General features: G+C 46.4%; 1 protein-coding gene across 6 annotated transcripts in view; it reads left to right on the forward strand.

Annotated features, from left to right (window-relative positions):
* The window catches only part of LOC115350070, a 75,239-nt gene that overhangs the window by 26,576 nt on the left and 22,514 nt on the right, over positions 1-26,149 (forward strand). For 2 of the 6 annotated variants that reach the window (XM_030035232.2, XM_030035237.2), the window contains one exon: positions 19,272-19,325. The exons of 3 other annotated variants lie outside the window; for them this stretch is intronic. In XM_030035232.2, coding sequence (XP_029891092.1) covers positions 19,272-19,325 — 54 coding nt within the window. Of the gene's footprint in view, positions 1-19,271; positions 19,326-26,149 lie in introns of those variants that run through there. One more of the 6 variants, XM_030035233.2, reaches the window with a different exon arrangement.

A 26,149-nucleotide genomic window follows, 5' to 3' on the forward strand; every position in this document is an offset into this window, starting at 1 on the left:
CAGGATGCCACTTGCCACATGTGACCAAAGACCAGTGTGTGACCCCTGGTACACTGGGGTCTGGGCTTTGGGCTGCTAATGGCTCCAGGGTGAGGTTTCCATATCCTCAGCACAGCTGGGCTTTGCCCTTGTCTGTCTCTTCAGGACTTGACAAATAGCTTCCAGATAGAGAATGTGTGAGGTTGCAAGTCCTTTTCACCTCTTGGCCTCCCATTTGAATCTAGGCCTTGTCAGTTCCTGAAAATTGTTATCATCTGTTTGCCTGTCTGAACTTGCCTCTGTGCTGAGGGAGTGCTGGAAACCCCACTGCTGGTGCTGGTGGTAGTTTCATCACTGTCTCTGCCCTGGGCCTTGCTCTCCAGAGTGACTGAGTGGAGTTCAGGGGCCTGTGCTGAGTGTAATGGCTTACACCATTTCCTAAGGGGCCCAGTGCCAGAACTTCTCTCCCAGGTGTGAAAAGTTGGGCCATAGAAGTTCTTTGTCCCTGGGCGCAGTAGAGTGCTGCTTGAAGCAATATAATAAGGAAACTGTTGCAGAAACTGATTGCGCCATTACAGAATGAGAAATCCTGCTTCTGGTAACCTCCTGCAATTTTGCTTTTATTTTTTTACCCCCAGAAATATTCTACAGCAGCTGTTCCTCCAGTACAGAAACCCCTGTCTATCTCACCCCTGCCAGCATTTGGCACTGAAGCAGCCAGCAAAACAAATGCTATGCCAGGCTGCTGCAAGGCGATCCTAGCATGAGAACGTTTGGGGCTGAAAATGATTGATTAGATTGTCTGGTCTACTTGCCTGCAAGGATGCAGTTCTGTGGCAGGAGGTTCTGGGACTCTAGACATGTACTGTGAGTGGGTGATGGGGCATGGTAGAGGTGTCTCATTCTTTGTGCCTTTGGAGGAGCTGAGGAGATATTTTCTTCTGGTTTGATGTCTGTTATAAAGACTTGGCTCAGCGCCACCCAGCTGATGTCTGCTTTGCTGATTAATGCATTTGTAGTCTGGCAGTGATGGAGAAAGGGAGGGTGGGAAGGAAGGGTGCTGTCTGGGAGGTAGAGAAAGACTCAATAGCAAGGGAAGACATGAGGAACCCTACCCTGCCCTGAGGAGGCAATTATGACTCTGCTAGGCAGAAGAAATCTCTTTCTCTTTCTCTGTCCCCTAAGTGTTCCCTGGATGGCTAATACATGCAAAAACATGCTGTAATGGAAGTGCTCGTGTGCTGCTGGGGCTGGATGAGTCAGAGCATGAGAACTGTAACCCATGTAGAACTTGGCCTAGCTGCTTCCTAGAAAGGGTAATGATTTCCTCCTTTCCTGAAGGAGGCAACTGAGTTGACTATGTCTTCACTTCACTGATGGTATGGCTCTCCTGCTGCCATGGTGCCACCTTGTAAATGCCAAGGGCAAGGCAGGTAGGATAATCTAGTCCTATTCTTAAACTTTCAGCATCAATCACCATGACAGAGGTTAGAGCATTCTTATAGAATGGTTGAGGTTGGAAGGGACCTCTGGAGGTCATCTTGTCCAACCCCTTTGCTCAAGCAGGGTCGCCTTGAGCCGGTTGCCCAGGACCATGTCCAGACAGCTTTTGAATATCTCCAAGGATGGAGACTCTGCAACCTCCCTGGAAAACTTGTGCCAGTGCTCAGTCACTCTCACAGTAAAAGTGTTTCCTGATGTTCAGAGGGAACATCCTCCTGTGTTTCAGTTTGTGCCCATTGCCCTTGGTCCTGGCACTAGGCACCACTGAAGAGCACCAGACCCCATCCTCCCTTCAGATATTTGTATACAATAAGGTCCCCCCTGAGCCATATCTTCTCCAGGCTGAGCACTCCCAGCTCTCTCAGCCTCTCCTCATAGGGTAAATGCTCCAGCTCCTTAATCATCTTTGTGGCCCTCTGTTGGACTGTTTCCAGTACCTCCATACTGCTTTTGTACTGCAGACCCCAGAAGTGGACACAGTACTCCAGGTGTGGCCTCACCAGTGCAGATTAGAGGGCAAGGATCACCTTCCTCAACCAGCTGGCAGCATTCCTCCTAATGCAGCCAATGACCTTCGCAGCAAGGGCACGTTGCTGGTTTACATTCAATCTGGTGTCCACCAGGACCCCCAGATCCTTTTCTGCAAAGCTGCTTTCCAGCTGGGTGGCCCCCAGTGTATACTTGTGCTTGGGGTTGTTCCTCCCCACGTGCAGGACTTTGTACTTCCCCTTCTTGAATTTCATGTGGTTCCTGTCAGTCCATTTCTTCAGCCTGTCAAGGTCTTTCTGGATGGCAGCCACTTTTCCCAGATTTGTGTCATCAGCAAACTTACTGAGGGTACACTCTGCCCCATCATCCAGATCATTAATAGAGATGTTAAATAGGACTGGATCCAATATTGATCCCTGGGGTACATCACTAATTGCTGGCCTCCAACTAGACTTTGTGCCATTGATCACATCCCTCTGAGCTCAGCTCTTCACCCAGTTTTCAGCTCACCTTGGTGTCTGCTCATCCAGCCCGTACATCAACAGCTTCTCTGTGAGGATCTATGTTCTCTGTATATTGTTGAAATAGAGAATTAATTTCTGTGCAAGTCTGCTCCAATTCTGTTCTGCCTCATGACATCCGTTGATACTATGTTCACCTTTCAGGTGTGCTGCTGGCAGACTTTCATTCTGATCATGCATCTGTCCTTGGACCTCTTCCACCGTTGTGTCAGCCCTGGCACAGAGAGTGTTGACTTGTCCATTCCTAGGGCCAAACACTTCTAGTCTTGTCCCTTAATCCTTTCCTTCCTTGTTTGCCTGAGTGCATTTTTGATCTGGTTTTGTAATGCATGCAAAGGGGCAACAGTTCAAGGGGCAGATGGACAAGTGAGCCACTATGAGCGCTTCTGTCTGGAAATATTTATCTATCTCTTTTTACTTGGGTACCTGGCCATGTAACTTTGTGTTCTTTTCCTGGGAGCTTGCATGTTGGTGAATACAGCTATTTGGACTACCATGGAACCTAAGTAGCATCTGAGCTGTCTCCAAGTGTAAGACAGTAGCTAGAACATCTGCTGAAACATCTGAAACCCGGTTCCTTGAGGTGCTGCTTTGAATCATGAGAGTGGGGATTAGGTTGGGTGACTTGCAGTGCACTAGAGAGCTTGGTTGAGGAAAAGGAAGATGAGGGAAGGAAATTGGATGTGGCTGGTTTGGGAGAGTATGTGTTGAAGGCAAGAGAGATCTGTGGGATAGGAAGGGGAAGAAGAGGGTAAGAATGGGTGGAAACAGAGCTAGAGAGAGTCATTTTGTTGTATTAAGATTCCCAAAGGGACAATATAGCACCTGGCACCAGTGGCAGTAAATTATGAGCCTAAGGTTAAAGCCAACAGCTTATCATTTAGATTGGCAGCCTTGCTGGCTACCTTCCCAACCCTGCTGTCTTTCTTTTTTCTTTAAGCTCTAAAGCCTGGTAAGAAGGTATTAGACTAAAGCTGATTCTTTGGCTGCAGACCAGAGAGAGGAGATCAAATGGGCATATGGGCACCACTGGCATGTGTCCTTGGGTTGTGACTTAAGGAGAAGTCCTGAGTAATGCTGGTGATACTGTGTGAAGCCTGAACTGTTGGTGTGACTCTGAGGGGTAGGTAGGCCTGGAGGGAGCAAATTTGGGGGGGGGGGGGGGGAGTTTTCCCACCTGAAAGTGGCTGCCAGAATCTCTGCACATGAATAGACAAGATTGGTGTCTTGACCTCTATCATTTTCCTCTGAAAGGACTACAGAAAATAATTCCTACTGAGCCAGTAGAAGGAAAAACCCAGTCTCCCATATCTACTGGCAGTGGTTTATGGTGGGCTGCCAGCAGGCCACAAAAAACATCACTCACCAAAACCTAGAGATCTCAACTGCAGCAACAACACAACTGGTTAAAATGTGATTTGAGGTGGAGTGAATGGCAGTCAAAGAGTGGGTGCTGAGTTGGATACCGAAGGGTGGCGATCCTGCAGCATATTCCTGTTCTGTCTCTTGTGTGTTGGCTGTTGCAGGTCCTTTTTGAAGAAGGTTTTCCAAAGGATGTTCTGTTTCTTGTTTTGACACAGTACAGTGCAGAAGGATAATGCTGGCACATTCTCTTTCCTACTCTCTGAATTCAGCCCAAGTAGCCTCAAGGGCCTGGCAGATTAAGAAGTTTTGCTGCAACCTGTTTATACTTTCCAGCAAGACCAGTTAGTAGATGTTGCTTAGCAGTGAAGGTCAGGACCTTCTCTACAGTGCTGTTCTCTGGAATAAGGCTGGATTGTCCTTACCTCCCCTAGCCTTGGTATCTGGAGTAGAAGGGCTGCCTGGGTTGGGTCCCAGTGTGGCTGTTGAGTTGGCCAGATACCTCTCCCTTCCCACTCCTCCCTCAGCGTGTGGCTCATTGTGATACAAATATCTCATTGTTGCCTGGGGAGAAAAGGAGTTTGCAGGCAGCTTCACCATATACTGTCACTGCCCATGTTGTATTTGGTCTGCAGATGAGTGGATCTCTCTGAAAAGGAGAAAGCCTTACAGTTTACTTTTTCAGAGGATCAGTGAGGTGAGCTTGAGGAGACTGGAAAGGGTAAATGCCTATTTAGAACCAAGCTGGTTATTCCTCATGTAGTCCAGAGAGCATCTGATGGTGGTGGCAGTTCTCTGCTTGCTTTTCTGACTTTATTATATAGATTAAGAAACTGAAATGAGCGGAAGAGATAGGTTAGGCTTTTTCTTTTGTTCCTACCCTACCACCACCACTAAGCATTGAATTGCCAGCTTAAGCACTTACACAAGTGACCAGCATCTTAGAAGTCAGCACCCACAAGGCTGCTACTGCTTAAAAATCAGATGGTAAGAGACTTGTTCAAAGCACTGCACAGAAGTGATGGTAGCAAGGAATGGAAAGCAAAAGCTTGGTTTTTCCCTTTGCTTTCCACAGGCACTGCTTAGCCCCATATCTCTGAAGTAGGACCTTGGAGAGCATGGCTTGGCACTGGTGTTTGAGGTGACACGGGTGTGCTTTGTACCCTGCAGTCTCCCCATGGGTCACTGCCTGTGAGTGAGAAGGAAGGAAGGAGGTGGTAGTGCGGGTTTGGAAACAGCAGAAACAGGGTGGTCATGTGATTGTGTAGATTAACTATTGATGCTGGATGTTTGTGCTCCAGTTTTGCCACTGCAGACTGAAAGCAAGGAGCTTGTCCCAGAGCATGTCTAAGACTTGAAAATGCAGCAGCCATTACTGTTCAATAGGCAGAAGCTGGCTGAGCTTTTAAGGCCAAGCCTGTGACTGGAGTAAACACTCTAGGAAATACTGGTTTTGAAGCAAGCTTTGCCATGGTAGAATAGCCAGCCCGGCTGTCAACAACACAGCTGTCCTTGGTGTGGGCTCTGATTTTCTGCCTTAGCTCTGAATAACCTCTCCATGTTGGCTCACATGAGAACTGCACTGCTGGGCTCTGCTTGCACTTTCTTTCAGCCTGTTGATGTCAATGGGAGTTTTGGGCATTGGTTCACAGCTCATCTCACAGGAGGAGGCGCTCAATAGAGACATCTACATCTCATGTAGATGGAGACTGAGTTAAACCAGAGCAAATTCACTTCTAAAACTCCCTGCCCTTCTCCAGAGCTGTGTTGCCGGATACACACTTCTTGTTGACTTGCAATTGGTTTTAAGAAAATGATGACCAGTAAGTCAGAGATGAACCCTCCCTCTCCAAGCCAAAAACATAGTTACTTTTTTTTTTTTCTAAATTCAAGGTTTCAAAAGCATAGGTGTCCTGGGGGCCACAGGTAAATTAAAAACAGCACAAATTAAGCTACTTAGGAGAAACCCTATTAAGTTTGCTGGTTTTCCTCATTGAAAATAATCTTTTCAATCTCCTGTTGGACTTTCCTTGCTTATGCAAAGCAATTTCCATAGGAATGAACTTGAAAAACTGAGGATCCTCTAGAGTGTTAGGAACTTAATATAAATGAGAAGTCTGTGATAATGTCTATGTGAGGGTAAACTATATTTTTAATTCTAAAAATGTGCTTGTGTTAAAATCCTGGCATATCCTTGCAACCTATAATTTCACTTGCTTGTGTTTCATTATGGAAAAAATAGGTTGGGCAGTTATACAAAGGATGAAACCCTGAATTGCTTCGCAAGTTATTTTGCAATCTTATTGTAAGCATGTTCACTTTTGACAGCATAGATAAGTCTTTTGCCTACCTGTGGAGACTTTAGGAACTCCCTATCTTGCATATCACTTCAGAGGCTCATCAGACACTCCTGTAGGCTCTGGCATGACTGTATGTGGGCGTAATACGATTAAGAAACAAGGAACAGTTTAACAAATCTTTTTCCAAATTGCAAAGGTAGTGGATCTGTGCAGTTCCTAGTATAGGTAGAAATATCCTTAAAATGGAGCCAGTTAGATGTCTTGTTTTCTTACTGCTGTAAACCTGTTATTTGTTAGATTACAGGCGATGTGGTTTACAGCTGGGGAAACTGCCATAGGTCAGGGAATGCCCCATGTTCGTTAGGAAAGTCTGTTACTGCTATTGTTTGCTGTCTGTGCAGGAAAGACAGACAAGCCTCACACAAGAGCGTGGTGTACCAGGCTAGGTAAGGCTGTATATTGAGCGTACTTTAATGTAAGTCTTGAAACCTAAGCTGTGGTGCTTTGTTCAGAGCTCTGATTGAAATAGCACAGTGAGCTTATGGTATGTGTATTTTCGTTGTAGTTCTGAATTTGGTGTACTATCAAATCAAGCTCTTAATGTGTTTTCAACTTAATATAATTTTGTCATCCTCTGAATAACATGGCCAGCTCTGTTAGTTTCTAAGTGTTGTTAGAGCAATGAGTGTAATTATGAGCAGTAGAGTAGTGCTCTTGGAAAATGTTTTTTTGAGCAGAGAGACTTGTAGTGCGACATCTCTTTAGTATTCTTGTATCTTTTCTTTCATCATACACCTAATGTTCTTTTCAAGTCTGACTGCTACCAGCAGTGTGAAAGGCATTTTTGATGTGCTAATTCTTCCTGTCTGCGTTTTGCAGACTCTTTTACTATGGGCAGTTATGCTAAACAGCCTATGGAAAGACCCTAGAGATGAGTGAAATAGTAAACCTCAAGAAGCTGAAAAAAATCAGATTGCTATCTCATGATGTGGCTCCTGGTAGGGTTAGAAGTAGAAAGCAGCAGTAACTACTGCTGCAACTGTGAGACTTGCCTATGTTGCTTGGTCCACTGTGTAAAACTGTGTACTGTGGTGGGGCATTGGTTCATTTGCTTTCCAGATGCAAGCATCCAAATCACTCAAACACCCTCAAAACTATTCATACAAATGTAGTATAAATTTTTGCTTTTATTACCAACTTTCTATGCACAGAGGTTCTTAATGAAGTTGGCCTTGAGACGTTCAGGTCTGCCTTTGTACCTTTGTACTCTGCTCTTTCTTCTTTTAATGATATGATCTGAACTTTTGCCCTTCTCCAGTGTGGTGGGTGAATGAGCCCTCTTGGTCCTTGGACATGACTATTTCGTAAGCATGAGATGGGCCAAAATCCTGAACTGAAGAAAGGAAACACCAAAATGATTTGCGTGTTAAAATTTGTGTGTTACAAGCACTGGCATGTGTTATACAGGCTCTGATGTGGATCTTACAGGGTATTGAGTTGAAGGTTTATTTCCAAGTATTTGGAAAGTGGATCTTGATGCAGACAATCGAGTGGTATACATGAGGTCAGCAGTGCTCCAACTAGTTCTTCTTGCACAGCTCTAAGGGTTGCTGTGTTCTGCTAACACCTGTTTGGAAGGGTAGTGGCCTGCTTCTGGCTCTGAGCTGGCACATCACTGCTCTCGCATAGGGGAGGTTCAAAAAGTTGGCAGGAGTAACGTGTATCCTGTGTGCTGGCGCCCGTGGACAAGTGGAGATGCTGAAGCTCAGCACGTTAAAGTGTCCAGGGGAAAGCACTGTTTGCTGCATTGGTTGTATTGCTTTTCGCATTGGGGAGGCTTCTCTGGACCAGCTTCTGTGCCATCCTGAGCGATGTGCAGCCATGAGGTTGTGGACAAAGAGGATGTAACAGGGTATCAGAATCCACGAGTGCTAGTCACCAGCGCTGAAGGGAACCATGTACCAACTTAAGAGGAAGGGCAAAGCACCAGATGGGGGATACTGGCTCCTCTGAATTCCTTGCAAGCTGTTATGGGTAGAGGCCTAGGCTGGCCCTTTCCAAGTTGGTAGGTCAAACCGCATCACAAGCTCTGAGCTTCAACCTGCAAACACCACCCCAGGCCCCGTGTGCTGTGTAGCATTGTGCTGCGAGGCAGGTGTGGGCAGGCATTTGCTGCATGTGAGTGTGGGAGAACATTCTCTGAGCACAGTGGTTAGTTATGTGCTGTATAAATGGATTAGCTCCCTGGATTAAGAGGCCTTTATCCTAATAGCTAGCCATTTCAGCATGTTCCCTTGCCACTAACCTGTATGTGAGGTTCAGTGGGGCAGGGGAGCAGGGGGACAAGTAAGTGGTAGGGTGGGACATGTGGGAACAGTTGGTTACATCATCATTTCTCTCTGTGGTTATTAATGTTATACTATTCTCACTTCACGGATGTCTGTTTGAAAACAAAAAATGGTCTTTCTGGTTTGTTAATCATCTTCTGGCCTGTAATTTCTAATATAGTACTTGTTTATTTAAAATTATTTTCATGTGCTCATGCAAACAAATGGGATCTCACAAATAGGCATAGTCATGTGAAAGGAGAAGATGCTGAAATATGCTGCTGGGCTGTGCAGACATGACATGTACGTGTGTGTGTCTTGGGAGGAGAAGGAGCGGGAGTCTGTGCCTTGTGTTCAGACTCTGTGGAGCCCGAGCAAGCCCCATGGCTCGGGTTGTTTCCTTGTTTGTTTGAGACAGGCTTGTTTTGGCTTCCCAGAGCTGTTTATGCAGTCAGCCTGCATTTGGCTTTTTCAGAGTTTCTCCACTGTCCACAAATCCAAGTTCTGGTTTGAAGGTGTGACCTTGTGTTTTCTGCTTAAAGTTGCCTTTGCCTTTGCCTTTGTGTTCCCACCAGCTGAACCCAAGGCAAGGGTTCCCACAGGGTAATGTCCTTCGCATTCAGCTGGAGGGAGGGTGGGAGGTGATTAAGAGTCACCTTTGGAGGTTTCTATTGTAAAGAACAGTCCATGGCTGCCTTCCATGCCACTGAAGAATCCTTTCCTCATTTAGTGCAATGAGTATACCCCATGGTGCCCTATTTTTGAGGAGCTCCACTAGGACCAACCCTCTGGTTAAGAATCTACTGAGAAGGTGCATATTCCAGATTCTCCCCAGACAAACCCATTGATCTCCATGGTATGTGTTCTGTGATGGATTAGATAGATACAGTGTGGGTTTTATACCTCCTGAAAAGTCCCTTGTGCTAACTATACCCTTTAGGGCAGGTTTTTGGGCTGACAAACAGGCATTCAGGGCCAAGAATTTATACTTTTAAACATAAATACTTGATATCAACATCTAAAACATTCCGGTTGGCTCAAATACTTGAAGAAACTGGCTTTAAAATCTAGACTTGAAACAATTTTGAGCCTTTTTTTTTTCTTTTGCTTTCCATGCATACAGCTATCCTTTCCTCTGCTGTGGCGAATCTGTGTGATCATGCAGTCTCTTCTGGAAATCCGGTGTCCCGGATGACTAGGCTGTTCACTTGCTGGCTGGTATGCACGAGGCCCTGTGGCTTGCACAGAGCCTTCAGGGTGTCTTGTAGTTTTTTCAGTTAGCTCAGGATGTTGTAAAGGTAATCTGGCACATGCTCTGGTAGTCCCTGTGTCCTTTGGGTTTTGAGCAGCCATCTGTGGATTCTTTTCCGCTTTGTGTCCCTGTAATGTCCCAGCTGACAAGAATCTGTACCTTTCACTGACTTTAATTTTTTTTTTTTTTTTTTTTAATTCTTTCCCAGGGTGTACAGCTCTGTGACTTTCAGAGCCCTCTGTGTCTCCCTGCTCAGAGGAAACTGTGTTTACTTTATTGCCTGACTTGTGCTAATGTCTTATCCCCTTCTTGGTGTGCTTGGGGACATTGTTTAAACAGCAAATGGTGAAAGGGTCTGGGGCTGCTTGTTTCAAGCCCCCAGCACCGCCATCTCCCATGTGCTGCAGGAGCAGCACTGAGAGGAAACGGATAAAGCCACAGAAGGCAGTGTACCTTCTGCCCTCACTCTGCCTATGGCAAAAGTCTGTGGGGAGGGCGGGCTTTGAAGTCATGTCTGACCCAAGGCTTCAGTTAACAGTTGCAAGCTGGGACTGCAGAAGTGAGACAAACTATAGAGACATCAGATGATATGTTAGACTAGACTGGACGTTCCCTGTGGACAGCTTTGGAGCCAAGGCCACGAATGAAGGGAGGAAACAGTCACGTTGGCAACCCTGAATTAAAAGCCTTCTAAGCTTTTTCTCAGGAGCTGCTACCATGCCTGCCAGCTGTGAAACTAGACTCCCCTGTCCCTTTGCACCCCTCCTCCCTTCCCAGGCTCTAGTGAGCAGGAGGGGCAAGCCCAGCATTTGAACTTTGGTAACTTTGGCATGTGCAGATGAGTGATCGGGAATTAATGAATCCCGCCCCTTCTTTATATTTTTGTTACTCCACAGGTGCTGGAGTTTTCAGTCAGGTCTGTTTCCTATACAAATGGAGCTTTGCATTTTTTCCAGGTCTCAAAGAAAACTCAGTGAGGGATTTGGGATTGGCGAGCAGTGAATAGATGAACCATCTGATGTACCCTGCAGATCAGCAGACTCAGACTCTGCCAGACCAGCAGGGGAAGTGGCTGCTGAGCCAGAGATGCTCCATATACAGAGTGTTCACTTCCTCCATCCCCAAACTTAAATCAAAGGGCTAGTGGTAAAAGTGCCAGGACAAATCTGACCCATTTTATCGGTGCCTAGGGGGACAGGGCTTCTGTACAGATCCAGAGTATATCTGCAGACTGTATGCCACAAAGGTGACAGAGGAGCTGCAGAAAACCAGAGTCATCTACAGACACACAGAGAGTCTGTTTACTTAGACCATAACTGTGTAAGTAGGTAACTGTGTTGGCATTAGCTGTGGCTCTAGTGTGATATTCAGGGAGAACTTCAAAAAGCAGCCTGTAATTTGAATAATTTTATCTGCTCTCTGGGCCTTGGGAGTGGTGGGAATTTGGGTGCTCTGCCAGGTGGCAGACCTTGCTGGCCAGGCTTCGGCTCACACTCTTCTGTAGCAGGCATCAGCCAAGCCCAGCAGCCTGGTGCCACTCTGGTGATCACCTGTGTGTCCTTCTGGATCGAGGTATGACTGGCTTGTGCTTGTTTAGAGAGCAATCCACTTGTGGGATTGACTTGCTCTTCTGCCAGTTAAGACTTACCTGTGGTTCAGGGCCATTTTGTATTTGCTGTAGGCTCTCACCCATTTCTCTTCAGCAGTGACAGCTGAGCCCCTCCCAGGAGTGCACAAAATGAGGTGATTAATGACAGCATGTTGGAGGGGATTTTGGTCACCACAGAAGTTATTTTATTGTGGTTTTCATGGCCCACCATTTGCTGAGTGTGTGATCCTGGGCAAGTCCCTGCAGTACAGTTTTTTGTAAGGCCTTGTCTGTTGGGGTTTTTTTTTGTTTGTTTGTTTGTTTTTTAATCTGCATTTGTTTTCAGTGATCACTCGGTAATCAGTAATTCCTCTGCTGCCCTGTCCAGAGGTGCTAAGTGGTCAGTGTTTGCAGTAAGTGAAGGCTGTGGATTTGTGGCACTTGCTGGCAGAGGTGCTGCCTGGAAAACTGGGGCTCCCCTGTTTGGTAGAGATGGGTGCACTTTGTGACAGTGTTGAGAGACCAGATATGTTGATGTTTTGCAGGGTCTTCAGACAGATTGAGGATAAGTGTGGCAAAAAAAAGCATTAATGACTAATTCGACTGAATATGAAAGGGAAATAAATTTCTAAACAGCTCAGATGCTTTTCAGGATATTCCACAGTATCACCACAACTTACAGTCTTCAGATGCTGGGGTTTGTAGGAGGGGAAACTGTTGGCCAAACTACTTGAATTAGCCTGTATTTTAAAGTGCCGGGAGGCTCTTTAACTTCTGGTGGAGCAGTCTGCAGGCTGTGACAGATGATAATTGTAATTTAAGGCTGTGGGTGAAATGCAGCCCTCCTGGTGCTGTGCTGCTGCAGGGGCTGGCCAAGGAGCTTGCATCCACATCTGGCACATGGATGTGCTGGCTAGTGGCTTTGCACCCCTGGGCCCAGAGGTCCCAGACAGTGGGTGCTTGCCTGGCATAGGGCATCCCTGGCAATGCAAATGCAGAGTACCCTCAGGTGACAGCTAGGAAGGACTAGTCCCTTGTTTTTCTGCTGATTAAAGTCACATGTGCCTGAGAGCCTGAGACTGGCTGGGGGACAAGGTCAGCTGGAGTTGCTTCAGCTTTACTGCAGTAAGGAGGAGCCTGTGATCTACTCTTTTTCCTTACAGTTTTTGTACAGCAGAGCTAAGAGGTGATGCCCATCCCCTAGCAGCACTGCTCAGTGCCAAGGAATTTAAAACCCCAGTCCAAAATCAACTGACAAAATAGCTTTAAAAGAATTTTTGCTTGTTATCCTCCTAAACCGATGGGGAGGGCAGACCCAGCTTTGCCTCTTGCAGACTACCCATCACCATGTTGGCGAAAGGACAGGAGCCATGGCCCGGCTCCCTTGCGCCCTGGGAGATGTCTGCAAAAGCAGAGGGCACTGGGCTGCTGTGGTTTAGCCTGGAGATGCCTGAAGCTGTTGGGTCAGGGAGGCACCGAAAGCTTCAGCCTTGCTGCTGAGCTTTGGCTGGGGCCTTGTAGGGTTTCATGCCTGGCTTCTGGGAGTGCTGCCTTTGGGGTAGCCAATCCCCTTCCTTTAATTCTGCCTGTGCTGTAAAAAGGGCCCTGCTGAAATCTCCCGCTTTGTCGGTAGCGTGAGGCTGCTACTGGTTTCCCTGCATGTGTGTCTCCCTGCTCTCTGGTGGCTAGCAGTTGTGGGCCTCCTGCCCCAGCAGCCCCCCAGCCCGTCTGCCCAGTGCCATGCGGTGGGACGGAGGTGGGACTCGGAGGTGGGACTCGGTCAGGCAGAAGCCTGCAGCCGCATCATGCTGCACAATAGCCACTTTGTGCAGTGCCCTGACCTTATCTGCCCACTGCGCTGCAGCTGCACCCCTGCCCTGTGCCTTAACCCTCTGCACGCTCTCCCTGCCTGAGCAGTGGTGAGGCAGTGGACAGGCTTTGTTCAGCAGCTGGCTGGTGCAGAAGGCTGTTCCTCCTGGCCCAAACCCAGCTCTGGTGGCTGGTAGGGAAGGAGGTCAGGCAAGCTCCTTGCTCTCAAATGCCTTGCCAGGAGAGAAATGCCATGGGGTCGCGTGCACTGGGAATGGCACTGGGCTGGAGCTCACACATCAGCATTGTCTCTGCACCGGCATCTGCTTCACCTCCCTGTCACAAGGAGCATCTTGTTGAGGCCCCTTCAGCCCTCGGCTTATTGGGCCATCTTGCTGCTTCACTGCCTGGCTGTCATTTTTTTCTCTTTATGGACATTGCATCATTGGGCATGGTTTCTCCCTTTGCATTAGCCTTCTGCTATGACTTAGAGTGCAGTTTCTCCGCACACTGTAATGTTTCTTCTTTCAGTTCTTTTTCTGAACAAACAAAGCAATATCATCAGTCTGCTTCTGTATTTATTTTCTATGATAGACATTCAAGCTTGGTCTGCCTTGTTCCAGGAGGACTCTGGACAACTGGGAAACTGGCTGGTAGGGTTAACAGCATGGATGTAAAACAAGAGTTATGGAGCTGAGGAGACTTCTTAAAACTTGGTCTGCTTAACACTTTGTATCTTGTCAAGAGCTTTAAGATGTCAACAAGTGACAGACATGTCCATACCTTCAGTCAAAGTGCACCAGCCCTTCTGCGGAGGGTCCTCAGCAAAACTGATGAAAGGCAGACTTCTGGCCTGCTTGATGTTCTTCTGAAAGTCTGGTCTTTGAGGCAAGTTACAGTACAGCTACTGAACACAGACTTGAAATCTTTTTCATTAAACAAGTGAAGATACCTTCAAAATTCTTAAGTTGTAACAAGCTGATTGTATACCAGTATGTAGCATTTGATGAAGTGTTCTGATTTATTGTAGATTAAATGATGAGTTAAGTTGAACTGAGAGTTCCTGTGCTCTCTTGCATGAAATAGACTAAACTGGTTTGAAAAAAAATGGTACTAAACTGCATCCAACTCTAGACAGGCCCTTAGGTTTAAAACTACAACCAGATAATAAAATTAATAATAATTAAAAAAAAAACCACCAGTAGACAAAAGAGCTGTTGCTTTGTCCTATGGAGGTACTGAAAATGAAACCATTCTAAAAATAGAAACATGCATATAAAAAGCAGATGTAAGATGAAAGGTGTTTATTAATATACAAGCTGATATTTTGCATTGTACACTGATTTGAGAGATTGTTTGAACTCTTACGTATTTGAAAATTAAGCTGTGATACCTGCCTTTAAATTGTTCATTGCCAGGGTTTTAAATATTTGTTTTTGAACTGCAGTAGTGTGACATAAATTCATCCTTCTTGAGGATTTCACTATTCCTAGAATGACCTTGCATTTAAGAATACCTGTATTTTGTGTGTTAATGTATATTACAATCATCTGGATGATGCAGTTTTTACACAGTAGTTCCAGATACAGTAGTTTGTGTGCATAAGCAAATACATGCGTGCACCACTTACCGCCTGGGTTAGTTCAAAACTGCTCAAATCAGTGTTAGAGGACTTGGAGCACTACTGCTTAATCGGAGATGTCTCCTGAAGCAAGGCTCGACTAGAGAGCTGTGCTCTGAGAGAAGCAGGGGTGGTGGTTCATCTCTGCTCTTAATGTGGTATTTTGATGTGGCAGTGATGTGCAGCAAAGCCACGTGCCAGTTCAGGGGTTCATTACTGCATGTCATTCAGTAAATATGTAACCCTCTAAGAGATCATTTCCAGTCCCTGCAACTTTCTTTTGAATCTGGGTCTAGGACAGGGAGGGTCACTGGGTTATGAGCAGGGAGTATTTGTATAACAGGAGGTGAGATTGGTGGGAGGGTTCTTAGGCTGAACTGATTCGGCTGTTTTCTGGGAGTTTAACCCTAAAATGTTCCAATTCAGCCTTATTTTTAGAGTGAAGCATAACTCTTGTACCCTCAGAAAGACCTTTCACATTTCCTTATTCATGTTATTTCCTCCTTTTAAGTAGAAGCTACAGCAGATCATAAAATACTTTCCTTCATGCAAATAATAGTGCTCCCAAGCTGTATGTTTCAGCTCTGATGCCAGCAGTTCTGTCGGGAGATCAACGGGAGGGACTTTTTAATTGAAATAAGGAGGCTGGGCACAGACACTGCCTCTTTTTCTTCCATTTCCTTTTCTGCAGGTGGAAGAAAGAGTCTCAGAAAGCAAACCCTGTGGTTTATTCTCAGCTCTGCTGCTAACATTCTCCATGACCTTTGGCAAATCTCTGCTCTTCTCCTTGTCATAGCTCCCAAAAAATAACTCAAGGAAATAAAACTGGACTTCCAGATTGGCTTAGTAGTTAGGAATAATCCCGGGGTTACTAAACTGAATGTGTCACCTTTCTTATAGGCTATTCCCCTGGCTTTACCCTACTGCAAGTCATGTAGCCAAATAAATGTTATTTCAGCTCTGCCTTGTATCTATGTAAATAGGAGTTAATGAGTTGCTGCAACTTGTGGCTGGCTTGTGATATGGAGGTCTCCAGAGGGAGGATGAGGAGAGGCTGCTGTGGAAAGTCCCCTTCTGTTGCTAGGCAGCACTTCGTTTTAGCTTCCACATCCAAAAGTCTGCACTCAGGCTTGGCAAGGAAAGGGAAAATCAAGGGATGGAAAACCATACAAAGATGCTTGACTGACTTTTTGTAAGGCATGGCTTTACTGTGCTGGGTGCAGAGAGTGTGTGGCTGCAAGTGGGGTGGAAGCAATTTGATTAAATAGAGTAACATTTGATAACTTGCCTTCTATTTATTCATTCTCAGCTGCAGGATCACGTGGCTGGCTTGCTCGCTCTCTCTCCCTCTGTTTTGTCTCTTATGATGATCTTGGACCCTTGCAGTAAGCTGGAAGAGTGCAGCACAAGCAGTCTTGCTCCACTTCCAGTCTAAGTGGAAGTAGGAAAACGCAGCAGTTCCAGAGAGCTTCCCCTGGTGAGGTTTATGCTCCAGTTTTACAACCTGTGGATGAGGGGGTGTCATGTTTTCATTTTACTACTAAGTCCATCAAGAGGCACACCAGAGATCACTATTGACTAACAAAGGGCATCCTGCTCTTGCTGTGCAATGCAACCTCTTTGAACTGTAGCTATAGTGGAAATAGTGGCAAGATCCTTACATGATAAAGCTCATCACAACAGCATCGCTAAAAGAGCACCTCTGGTTTTCTGCCAGAAGCGTAGGACTTGGGATACAGCTGAGCACTTGAATTCCTCTTGGTAGAGTCTGGCTGGTTGTCCATCCACCCACAGGCTGGTTCAAACTTTTTGGTCAGTCTTGGTTGTCGTCCTGTAATGCTGTTTCTGTTGTTACTCCCTATGCGTTTTAAGAGAAGGCTAGAATGAGTAAATTTAAGGTCCTGCTGCCTCTACTAATTTGTAGTTGGAAAATAATGTCTTTTGTTGCACCCTGATGGGGTCTTCAGGGGATATGTGGGTGGGACCTCACTAGGCGTTGGACCCCACTGGACTGTACTCGAAGGTGTTGTACTTGCTCCCTGGCTGACAGTTGTGTGTAAAGATACTTTTCCCCTTTCATCAGAGGATCCTGTGGTGCTACTGAGGCACTGTGGAATTTGGTGTCACAGCCTTACTCCGTCCTTGGAGGTTCAGCCAAGTATCACCCCAAAGCTCAGCTTTACAGCAGCCTGGAGAAGCTGAGAGTCTCACCCAAAGTCATGCAGCTCATAGTCAAATGGGATGCGGCAGGGTATGTCCCACTGTAACAGTGCTCTTCCCCTAAAGGATGGGGCTCAAAATCCAGAGTCCTGATTCTCACTTTCACTACTTGACCCTATGTTGTCTTGCACATTTTATCCTACCAGTGGGCTTGTGGCTTGAGCTTACCCTTCCTCATCCCCACCAGCCAACATTTCACAGCAGTCTAGAAGAAAAGCTTATGGAGAGACCAAAACTTTGCAAGACCTTACAACTCCTCACTTTGCTCTTCCCTGCACCCCTGGGGTTTGTCAGCCCCACCAAGTTCTCCCTCCTCCTCCTCCTCAGTCTTTTCCACTGTGTGGTTGGGGGGGGTCTTAAGAAAGGCAGTAACCTCACAGTAAATACCAGCCTTACAATAACTGCCTTGCAGCCTCACTGGGATTGGAGCCCTGCGTTGTTTTATAGGAATTCCCGGACAATTACTTGTTTAGTAGGATAGCGCAGGCTTGGGTTAGTTCAGTTCAGCAGTTCCCTTTGTTTCCTTCTACCTGGTTTGTGCAAAGACCTGTTGGGTCCTTTTAGGTTAGAAACCTTGATGCTGCGCTGACCCAGCAGCCTGTGCTGCTAGGTCAGACATGGGGGCAGAGGAATCAGGCATGGCTACTGTTGAGCCCTTTGATTAATAACAAAGCATTAGGATTCACCTGCTAAAGGATTAAGAGAAAAAGAGAAAAAGCTCAAAATCCTTGCAGCACCTCCCTTCTCCCCAGTGCTTGGACAGTGCATTGCAGTTTCCTCAGGCCCCAAACTACCCATGTACAAGTTTCAAGACTTGCTGCAGTGTCTGTCTCTTTTCCAGGCGTGTAAGTGGGCTGTGAGTGTGCTGAGGGCTGGTTTTTAGATCCAAGAGGCTGATGAGCATAGAAATGGTGGGTGGGTCTCCAACTCCCTTTCTAAGTTTGGGGCAGCTGTGTGGATTGAGACTGCAAAGATGTGCTCATGGGGTGTAGAATGACAAAAGTCATGGAGGAGTGGGACTTCCCTCCCCACCACCCAGCAGTACTTTCTACTGGAAGAATAATATATACTTTCACCTGAGCACTGTCTTCAGTTTGAGGTTTTTTTTTCTTCTGAGTTTTTTGGGGGGTTGTTTGTGTATTGGGGGCAGGGGGAGTAAGCTTTTTGAGTTTCCAAGGCTCCCTTTACTGTGTTGCTTTTATCTTGTGTTCTACTGGAAAAAGCAGGAAGACTACAAACAAAAGGAGACAGGAAGTAGAAAGGTCTCACTATTTACCATCCATATTGGTGAAATGCTGGGATGTCTTTCCACAGGTCTTCTATGTTAAGAACTTAATCTGAAAAACACTTCAGTTGCTTTGTTAAAGCGTGTGTCTGTGTGAGTGTTTCCCCACACTTCACACAGCTTTCCAACTGGAAAGGGGGAGAAAACAGTCAGGAACTAGGAAAATCTATTATTTCTTTCAAAAGCTGATGGAGAAGTTTCTTCCTGACATGCCTCCATCACCAAGTTTTTCACTATGAAAAATGTAGTTGAAGTATTTTTTACAGAAAAACTGTTCTCTCTTGAAGCCTTGTTCTTCCACTTTGAGTTGTTTTTGGGGAATTTTTTGAAGGAAAAGAATGATTTTATTCATTTGCCAACTTTCAAAGCACTGCCTTAGAACTGGAATAGAGCTGCAACTCACCTGTTTATTTCTGTAGTTACACAAAGTAATTGCTGTTTTAAGTACATGCTCTTTGCCAAGTTGTGTGGTTCATATGTTATGACAGCTTTAATGACTCTTACACTATATGGCAAAGGGATTTAGGGCTGTGGGCAGGTGCTTTTTTTACCTTGTTTTTTAATACTAAATAAATAAACATAATGAAAATAACTGTTAAATAATGGGAACATCCACATTTACATTAAATAGACTATTTTTTTCTTCATAAAAGGAACATAAATTCACCTGCTTCAGGGCAAAGTCTAACCACTAATTGACAGAAATTAGGAAGATACTTCCTTTTAAGCAGTTGTTCCATCTCTTTCTCTGTGGAATTTCTTGTACCTTCTTTTGAAACCCAGTGTATCAGCCACTGCCAAAGGACTCTGTGGAGGTTGGGCGAGACAGTCTCAGATAAAGTTGATTACTTGATGGCCACCTCTGGTAATTCTTAGTCTTTCATATCTATCTCACTTAAGCATCCATCCATCTTGTTTGCTAATTAAATGTTGATTAAAAGAGACTCCCTAAACCCTCCCTCTTTCTGTTCCCTCATGCTGCTGCTACTAATCCCTGGATTCTACTCTCTTTCAGAAGATGCTGCTCAAGAAGAATTGTGGAGCGCAGACTAGAGTTATTAAAATTCATGTAAGTTGCCCTTTTCTGGTGCAGTTCCTTCATCTTTCCACATATATCTAAATGTGGTGATTCTCTTTGAATGTCTACACCCAGAACATTATTTCTGGAGGTTTCCTGTGGCTTGATCAGCTGCATAACAAAAGTTGCTAGTCTGGAGTATAGACTGTAGTTGCAATTTAGGTTAGGTGCTGATGAGGCTAATAATACATTGGCTTTTCCATTTTGGAGACGATGCGTTCAAAGCTTCCTTAGAGTGGAAGTCTGCATCCTCTGCTGTGATCTCATACAGTTATGCATAGCTGTCCTGTAGGGTGTCATTTGGATCCTTCTTGACCAAGGGAAGTGCTGATCTGAGGTAACAAGTGGTGTTCAGTAGGGGTGAGAGGTACTGGTAGATAGCTGTGGAACAGGGATTATATCTGCATGATGCACTGGTGTCTGCAGAACTGTATGGGATGTGGGACTGGATGATGGCAGGTGAGAGAGCTAGATTGCTTGGATGGCTTTGTAGCTGGGATGATGCTGCAGTGTTTGAGCATCTCCTGTTCTTGAGCACACACATGCCTAGCAGGGCTAGGTTTGCTCAACTTTCCTGCTTGTAGTTTGTGCTGCCTGCACCTCTGAGTCTTTGTCTCTAGTACCCCATCCCCTGACTCTCCAGCAAACCCCTGTCTCCTTTGTGGGTACCTTGGCTTTCTTTCGGTCAGTGCTGCATGGCGCTGTGGGAGATGTGTGTGTGTGTGACCTTGCACATTGCAGCCAAAACATGTGCCTTGGTCCACTAAGCCCCATATGATCTTCCACATGTTTGTGATACACAGGCAAAAACAGGTCAGGGTGAAGAAAACAGATAGCCTTTGTGATAAAACTGCTACTTCCACTGCAGTAATTATAGCCTTGCAAGAGGGATGAATAGCAGACCAGGATCCTTCAGGGTTTACACCTTGCTAGCAGGAAATGGGACTGATGCCTTTGTGTATCCAGAAGTGCTGCTGTTTATGGGCATGCTGTTGGGTGCCCCTGCCCATCACTGCTTTGTGGGTGAATTTGGTATTTGAGAGGAAGAGGAGCAGGTGGGGCTGGCTGGAGTCTTGTGCAGTGCTGGATGGTATTCCTCCAACTCCTTATATGCCTTCTGCCAGGGCACTTCAGTCCTGTCTTCCAGCAGCCCCCAAATGGCCTGATGCTTCTGACTGCACAATTAATCCTGACCTGTTATGTATTCTCTTGTGCTCCCGCCTGGATTGTTTTCAGTAGAGCTGTCGTCTTCAGTGCCCTGTGAGCTTTCCCCAGACTGTGCCTGTCCTTCAGACCTACCGACAGTCTAATCCTGCTGCAATGTTTTAGCACAACTTGTTTATTACCTTTATCCCTGCCCCATGTGCTTTTGCTGTTTTTTCTGGGTGTCACTGGACTGCAGCTATTTCCAGTGCTGCGTGGTGGTAGTCCCCCAGTCCCTGGGGTTTCAGCAATGCCTCAGTGGGGTGGTTTCCTCTGACACCTTGAGCTCATTATTGCAGCTTACTCTTGTGCACCTGGAGAATCTGAGAGGCAGAATTATCCCTTCACTCCCTACAAAGTCCATGTCAGCTTGCACTAAAATAAACAGCAGAAACTGAGAGCAAACCCTTCTAACAGATGGCACAGAATCCACGCTGCTTTGGCCAACCTTGCTGAGCTGGGACAGTGCCTCTCTACCTGAGGTGCTCATGTGGTTTCCATGACAATAACATACAATACTTCACAGTCTCTTGTTGGTCTGTCATGGTGGCAGAGCTGTTAGGTAAAGGAGCATTTTTGCTTCCATTTTTCAAATGATTGCCCACTTTTGTGTACCTAGCTTAGAAAGGTCCCTCGCAGAATACCTTGCTGAGGTGCCTCAGCTCTGGAAGCAGCTGAGAGAGGTCGGTACTTCTGAAAGATGATGCTGTGCTCTCACCATATAAAGGGAAACCTCAATCCAGCCAGTAAGACATGCTTCGCACAGGGTTACTTCTCAGTGTTGCCCAGCAGCAGGACTAGAGGTAAGGGGCACAAGTTGAAATGCAGGAAATTAAGGTTGTCCAGAGAAACTGTGGAGTCTCTGTCAATGGAGATATTTGGAGCATGCAAGGACATGGTCTTGGGCAACTTGCTCTTGCTGACCCTGCTCTGAGAGGGGTTGAACTAGGCTATCTCTAGAGGTGCATGCCAACCTCAACCATTCTGTGATTTCTGGCTCTTGCCCAGCACTCAGTAATAGAGTCAGAGCACACCAGGGACCTTAGTTCACTTGGGAAGGCTATTCTGAGGCCCTACTGAATATGGCCTTTTGCAAAGGATGATAGCAGGAGGCAAGGTGAGAGGCTTGGTTCTCTGTTGCTGAGGGTCTGGTGACACAGGTTCAGTTTTGGGACTTTGCCATTGTGGTGAGGGTGGAAGAAATGAAGACAGATCTCTCACAGCAAATGGGTTGATGAGGTGTTAGAGGAGGAACCAAGCAACTGTCTGCGTGTCTGAATAGGAAACATCACCGTGTGAACCAGTTTGCTTGTGTCACTGTAGCCCTGAGAAGCCCTGATACACTAGTGCTCCTGTTTCAGCATAGGTAAAGAGCATGCAGTCTCTTTCTGAACTGAGGTGGGCAGTGACATCCAGACAGTGTACAACTGGGTGGAGATGCAGTGAGTGAACTGATCTGGGGAGCAGTCAGGCTACCTGATGGTTTATGCTGGGGATTTGAAGCAATGAGCCCTGATTTCTCCCCCCATTTCTCCTGCTGCTGAATAGCTTCAAGGAGAAAGGATTATGCTTATTCCCTCCTGTGTTAGGCAGATGATGACAGTTACCTGCTAGTAACATCAATGAAGCTTTTCCATACTGTTCTTGCTGAGGACAATGTCTCATGTGGTTGTGAGCTAATGCGTGCTTTTAAAAATACCCTTCTGACTGATATTTTGGTTGCCTAGACAACTCGGGACTTTGCTGGTGTGTCAGGATGCAAGGTGATTCTCTCTCATGCATCATCCCAGCTATGCTCTTCCTCCCTCTTCTGCTGGAAGAGCCTCCCACGGGAAGGTGAGGTAGAAGGGCAGTGTCTTTGCCCTCTGGCACTGAAACACAGTTTCACTCCTTGGAAATGTTCATGGTCCTTGGGAGTCTTTCTCAAGCAGCTGACCTAGGCTGGGTTTTGCTCCTCTACATGCTGTTTTGACACTAAGGTGCCACCTTGTTGTTGTTCCCTGTACTTCAGCTTTCCATGGGTCAACTCAGGCAGTGTTAGGCTACAACCTTTCCACTTGCTCAACAGTTCTTCTTAAGCAGGATGATGGGACAGTGATGTGACAAGTCTAAGAACCTAGACAGATTAAGGCAGAGAGATTAATAAACTTCTCAAATGTGCAGCAGTTCAGTCGTGTTTTGAAGTGTTTTCAGGAATAGCGGCTGTGACAGGTCAGGGCTTACAGTGAAGATAAAATAATATTTAAAAAAAAAACTCCCTTCTGTCCACCCCCCCAGTAAAGGATAATGGAACAGGAGAATCAGACCCTGCAGGCAGGCGAGCAGAGATAAATTGGAGGTGACAGCCTGTGTATGAAGTATGGATTTGTGCATAATAGATACATGTAGCATAGCACATGTCAGTGCAAGGTGGGGGGTAGACATGGGCCTGCATGGGTGTTGCACAGTGAGGTGGGCAATGTGTCTGTGCAGACCTTGTCACTGGTGCCCCAAAGTGTCAGCCAGTGTAATGTCTAACTGGAAGCAAGGTGCTGTGAGAGGGGCTGCACACATGTGCATGGGTATTTTAGCATCCAGAGCATGTTTGCGTGGTACACTTGGGTGTTGTATGGAGACACTTCCTTAGCACTGGAAGGAGGATGACTCTATGTGCATATGCTTGCAGGGTGTAACTGCCTCCACCCTGGACCAGGCTTGGTCAGCTGTAGCCAGCTCTGAATGCAGAGATCCATCTTCCAGAGTCTTTCTATAATACCACAAGTCTTCAGTTCTCCAGGCCCTCCTGGGATGAAGGTTACAAGTCTGTCATTTAGTCCTATTCTTGTTCTTCCTTCACAAACTCCAACATGCAGTCTTTGAATGGGATTGGTGGAGGTAGGCTTATCTCAGCAGCAGTAGGTGGGTAGAAGACACAACTGGCAAGCCCCTGGGTATCTTGAGAGCTCTTGCTGGGGCAGGCAGAGAGGGAATAAGGATTTCAAGGCCAGTCTGATAACCTGGCTGATCAGAGAGATGTTTTCTGCTATGTGAAAATAAAATAAGAATTTAAAATCAGAACATAAACCTCTTGTGTTCTTGCCTTGATCTTATTAATGTTGAGAATGTCCTCTGCTTGGACAGGGGCCAGATCCCTGGAATGACTTCCCTGTCTCTTATCTCTTGTGTCTGCATCCTAAAAGGCCATTGCAGAAATATGCTGGGTTTTCTTCTCCTAAAACAAGGGACCTTTTCAGCTTGGAGCTGAGCAGGAGATATGCTGGCCTGAGCCTTCTTGGCAGATGCCTGAGCTATTCACAAATGAAAGGCATACTAGGTGACAGAGTATTGGTGCAAACCTCTGGTTCTGGCTGCACAGCATGAAGTAAAGATTTCTAAAAAAAAAAAAAAAAAACAGAAGACTCTTCGTGTATGTATACATACATACATATATATACACATAGATATATGTTGCCCCTTACATTGCAGGCTCCCAAGGTGCTTTCCAAACATTGCTAAATGTAGCATCCCAGAGGCAGATGAACGTCATCATTGCAACTTCACAGCGAGTTAAACTGAGAAACCAGCAAAGAATGTGACTTGCCTGAAAAGAGACAGTGTGAGGAGAATTGAAGTCTGGGCTTTGATCTTCAAACCACATTCCTTGAGCCGTGTCCTTATTCATACCATATCATGTGATCTAAACAGCTCTGACATCTCAGGCAGCAAAGATCCCAAACTGCAGCTTGCTAACAGTTTGTCAAACCCTCCTGGTTGTCTTTTGTATGTGACTGCCTGAACCTGCCCTTTAGAAGCAACAAGAGAGACTCATCTCCCTGGCTAGTTGCATCCTTGGGTTACTTGCTGGGCAGAGGCCCTTCATGGAGATTTTAGCACTCCAGTTCCCTAGGCTGGCTCTTGTCTCCTGTTGATGGGTACACCTTTGCTGAGCAAAATGGAGAAGGTCCTCTGCTAAGTGAGAGCATGAATATCCATTGCTTATTGGGGAAACCAGCTCCCCCTGTGCTCCTCCCAACTCAGCCACTGAGCTGCCTGCTGAAGGTCTCTGTGCAGTGATAGCTGGTCCTGGAGAACCCCAGCCCTTGGTCTGAATAATTACTGACAAAAGACTTTGTCCAGAGTTTCCCCAGTGTAGCCAAGGTGGGAATGCCTCTGTCTGTTAAAAACTATCCCAAAGATCTGGCTCCAGACATTGTTTTATTTAGCATTGCTTTTATTGGATTTCATGGCAAAGGCTAACCAGCCTTCAGCCTGTCCATAAGGAGCCAGAAGAGGGACTGTCATGTCTCTCTTTTCTGCTTCCTTAAAGAGAAGAATTTTTATTGCTGTGTGCTTTTCATAAATTCCTGCCATGTACGCCCTTGCATCTGTTAAGTCATGTAAGTGCTTGCAGAATAGACATTGTGGAATAACCAAGAACTCTGTAATCCAGACAGCACCATGAAAATAGTGAGTGGCTGGTGAGTCAGGAGACTGACATCCTATTTTCAGTGCTGTCCTTGCCTGTGGTCTGATGTGGGTTGTGGGTCTGGTTTAAGAATGGGAGGGTGGGGAGGGGTAAAAAGGAGATTAGGACTGAGGTGCAGCCCAGTGACTGGCTGCTCCTGGGACACCTGCCCTTTGTGTCAGTGGTGGCTGTGGCTGGTGGCACTGTGGTTCAAGGGGCTGGGAAGTGGCAAGGCATGTTTCACAGGGGGGCAGATTTGGTGACTTTTGAGTCACACCTTGGTAATGCAGCAGAGAGAGAGAGGGGTAGGGGATGGCAGAGGGTCACAGCAGCTCTGCTGCTGTTTTCTGGCAGAACTTCAAGTCCAAGGTGGCAGATCAGGCGTGTCTTTTACCGCTGCATCCAGGCCCACTGCAGTTGCTCCCTGCTCCCCTTTGTTCATGTGGCTGTGGGAACCTGTCACCTGTGCCCTCTTCCAGTCCCTAGAGCTGTTATCCTCTTTTCCCACATGCCTCCCGTGCTTGGCTTCCAAGGCTGGGGCGGTTTGTCCAGAGGCAAGCTCACTGTGTCAGCATGTGTTCACAGCCTGCTCATGCCAGGGTAATTAATACTTGCTTTGCAGTTTTAATTTGGGTTCCCTTTAAGTTGAAAGCAGTGTGCTGCTCTGTGCCAGCCTGCCTGGCCAGAGGCAATTGGGTTGCCCTGGCCTCATGCAAACTGGAAGCTACACATGCCCAAGTAGGTACCACGTGCTGGCTCTGTGAGAAGCATGATAGCTGGGGTTCCTGGCCCAAAGGGAGGAGGACTGCGAGGGCAACCACTGTGATCCCTCTGGAGGGAGGATGTTCCTGCTACACAGAGAGGGGTGGAAAGGGGAAGGTGGGAAGGAAGGAGAGGATAAGGTAGTGTCACTTGTGTACAGACCAAAACTGCTAAGGACTCTACTCGGACGTAGTTGAGAGATTTATGGACAGATCGTGCCTTGCCTGTGCTTCCTTGAAGCTCCTCTCGTGCCTGCTCCTCCTCCTGCTCAGGCACATGCAGACCCTGTGGTGTGTGCCGGAACTACTGCAGGTGTGTGCAGGGAAGCACAGGCCATTTTGTATCAGGAGAGAAAGTGGGGACAAGACACAGCTCACTAGTAGGGGGATGTAGGTTCATTCACTTG

The sequence above is a fragment of the Aquila chrysaetos genome, chromosome 13, assembly GCF_900496995.4.
Source record: "Aquila chrysaetos chrysaetos chromosome 13, bAquChr1.4, whole genome shotgun sequence".
In the NCBI taxonomy this organism is placed as follows: Eukaryota; Metazoa; Chordata; class Aves; order Accipitriformes; family Accipitridae; genus Aquila; species Aquila chrysaetos.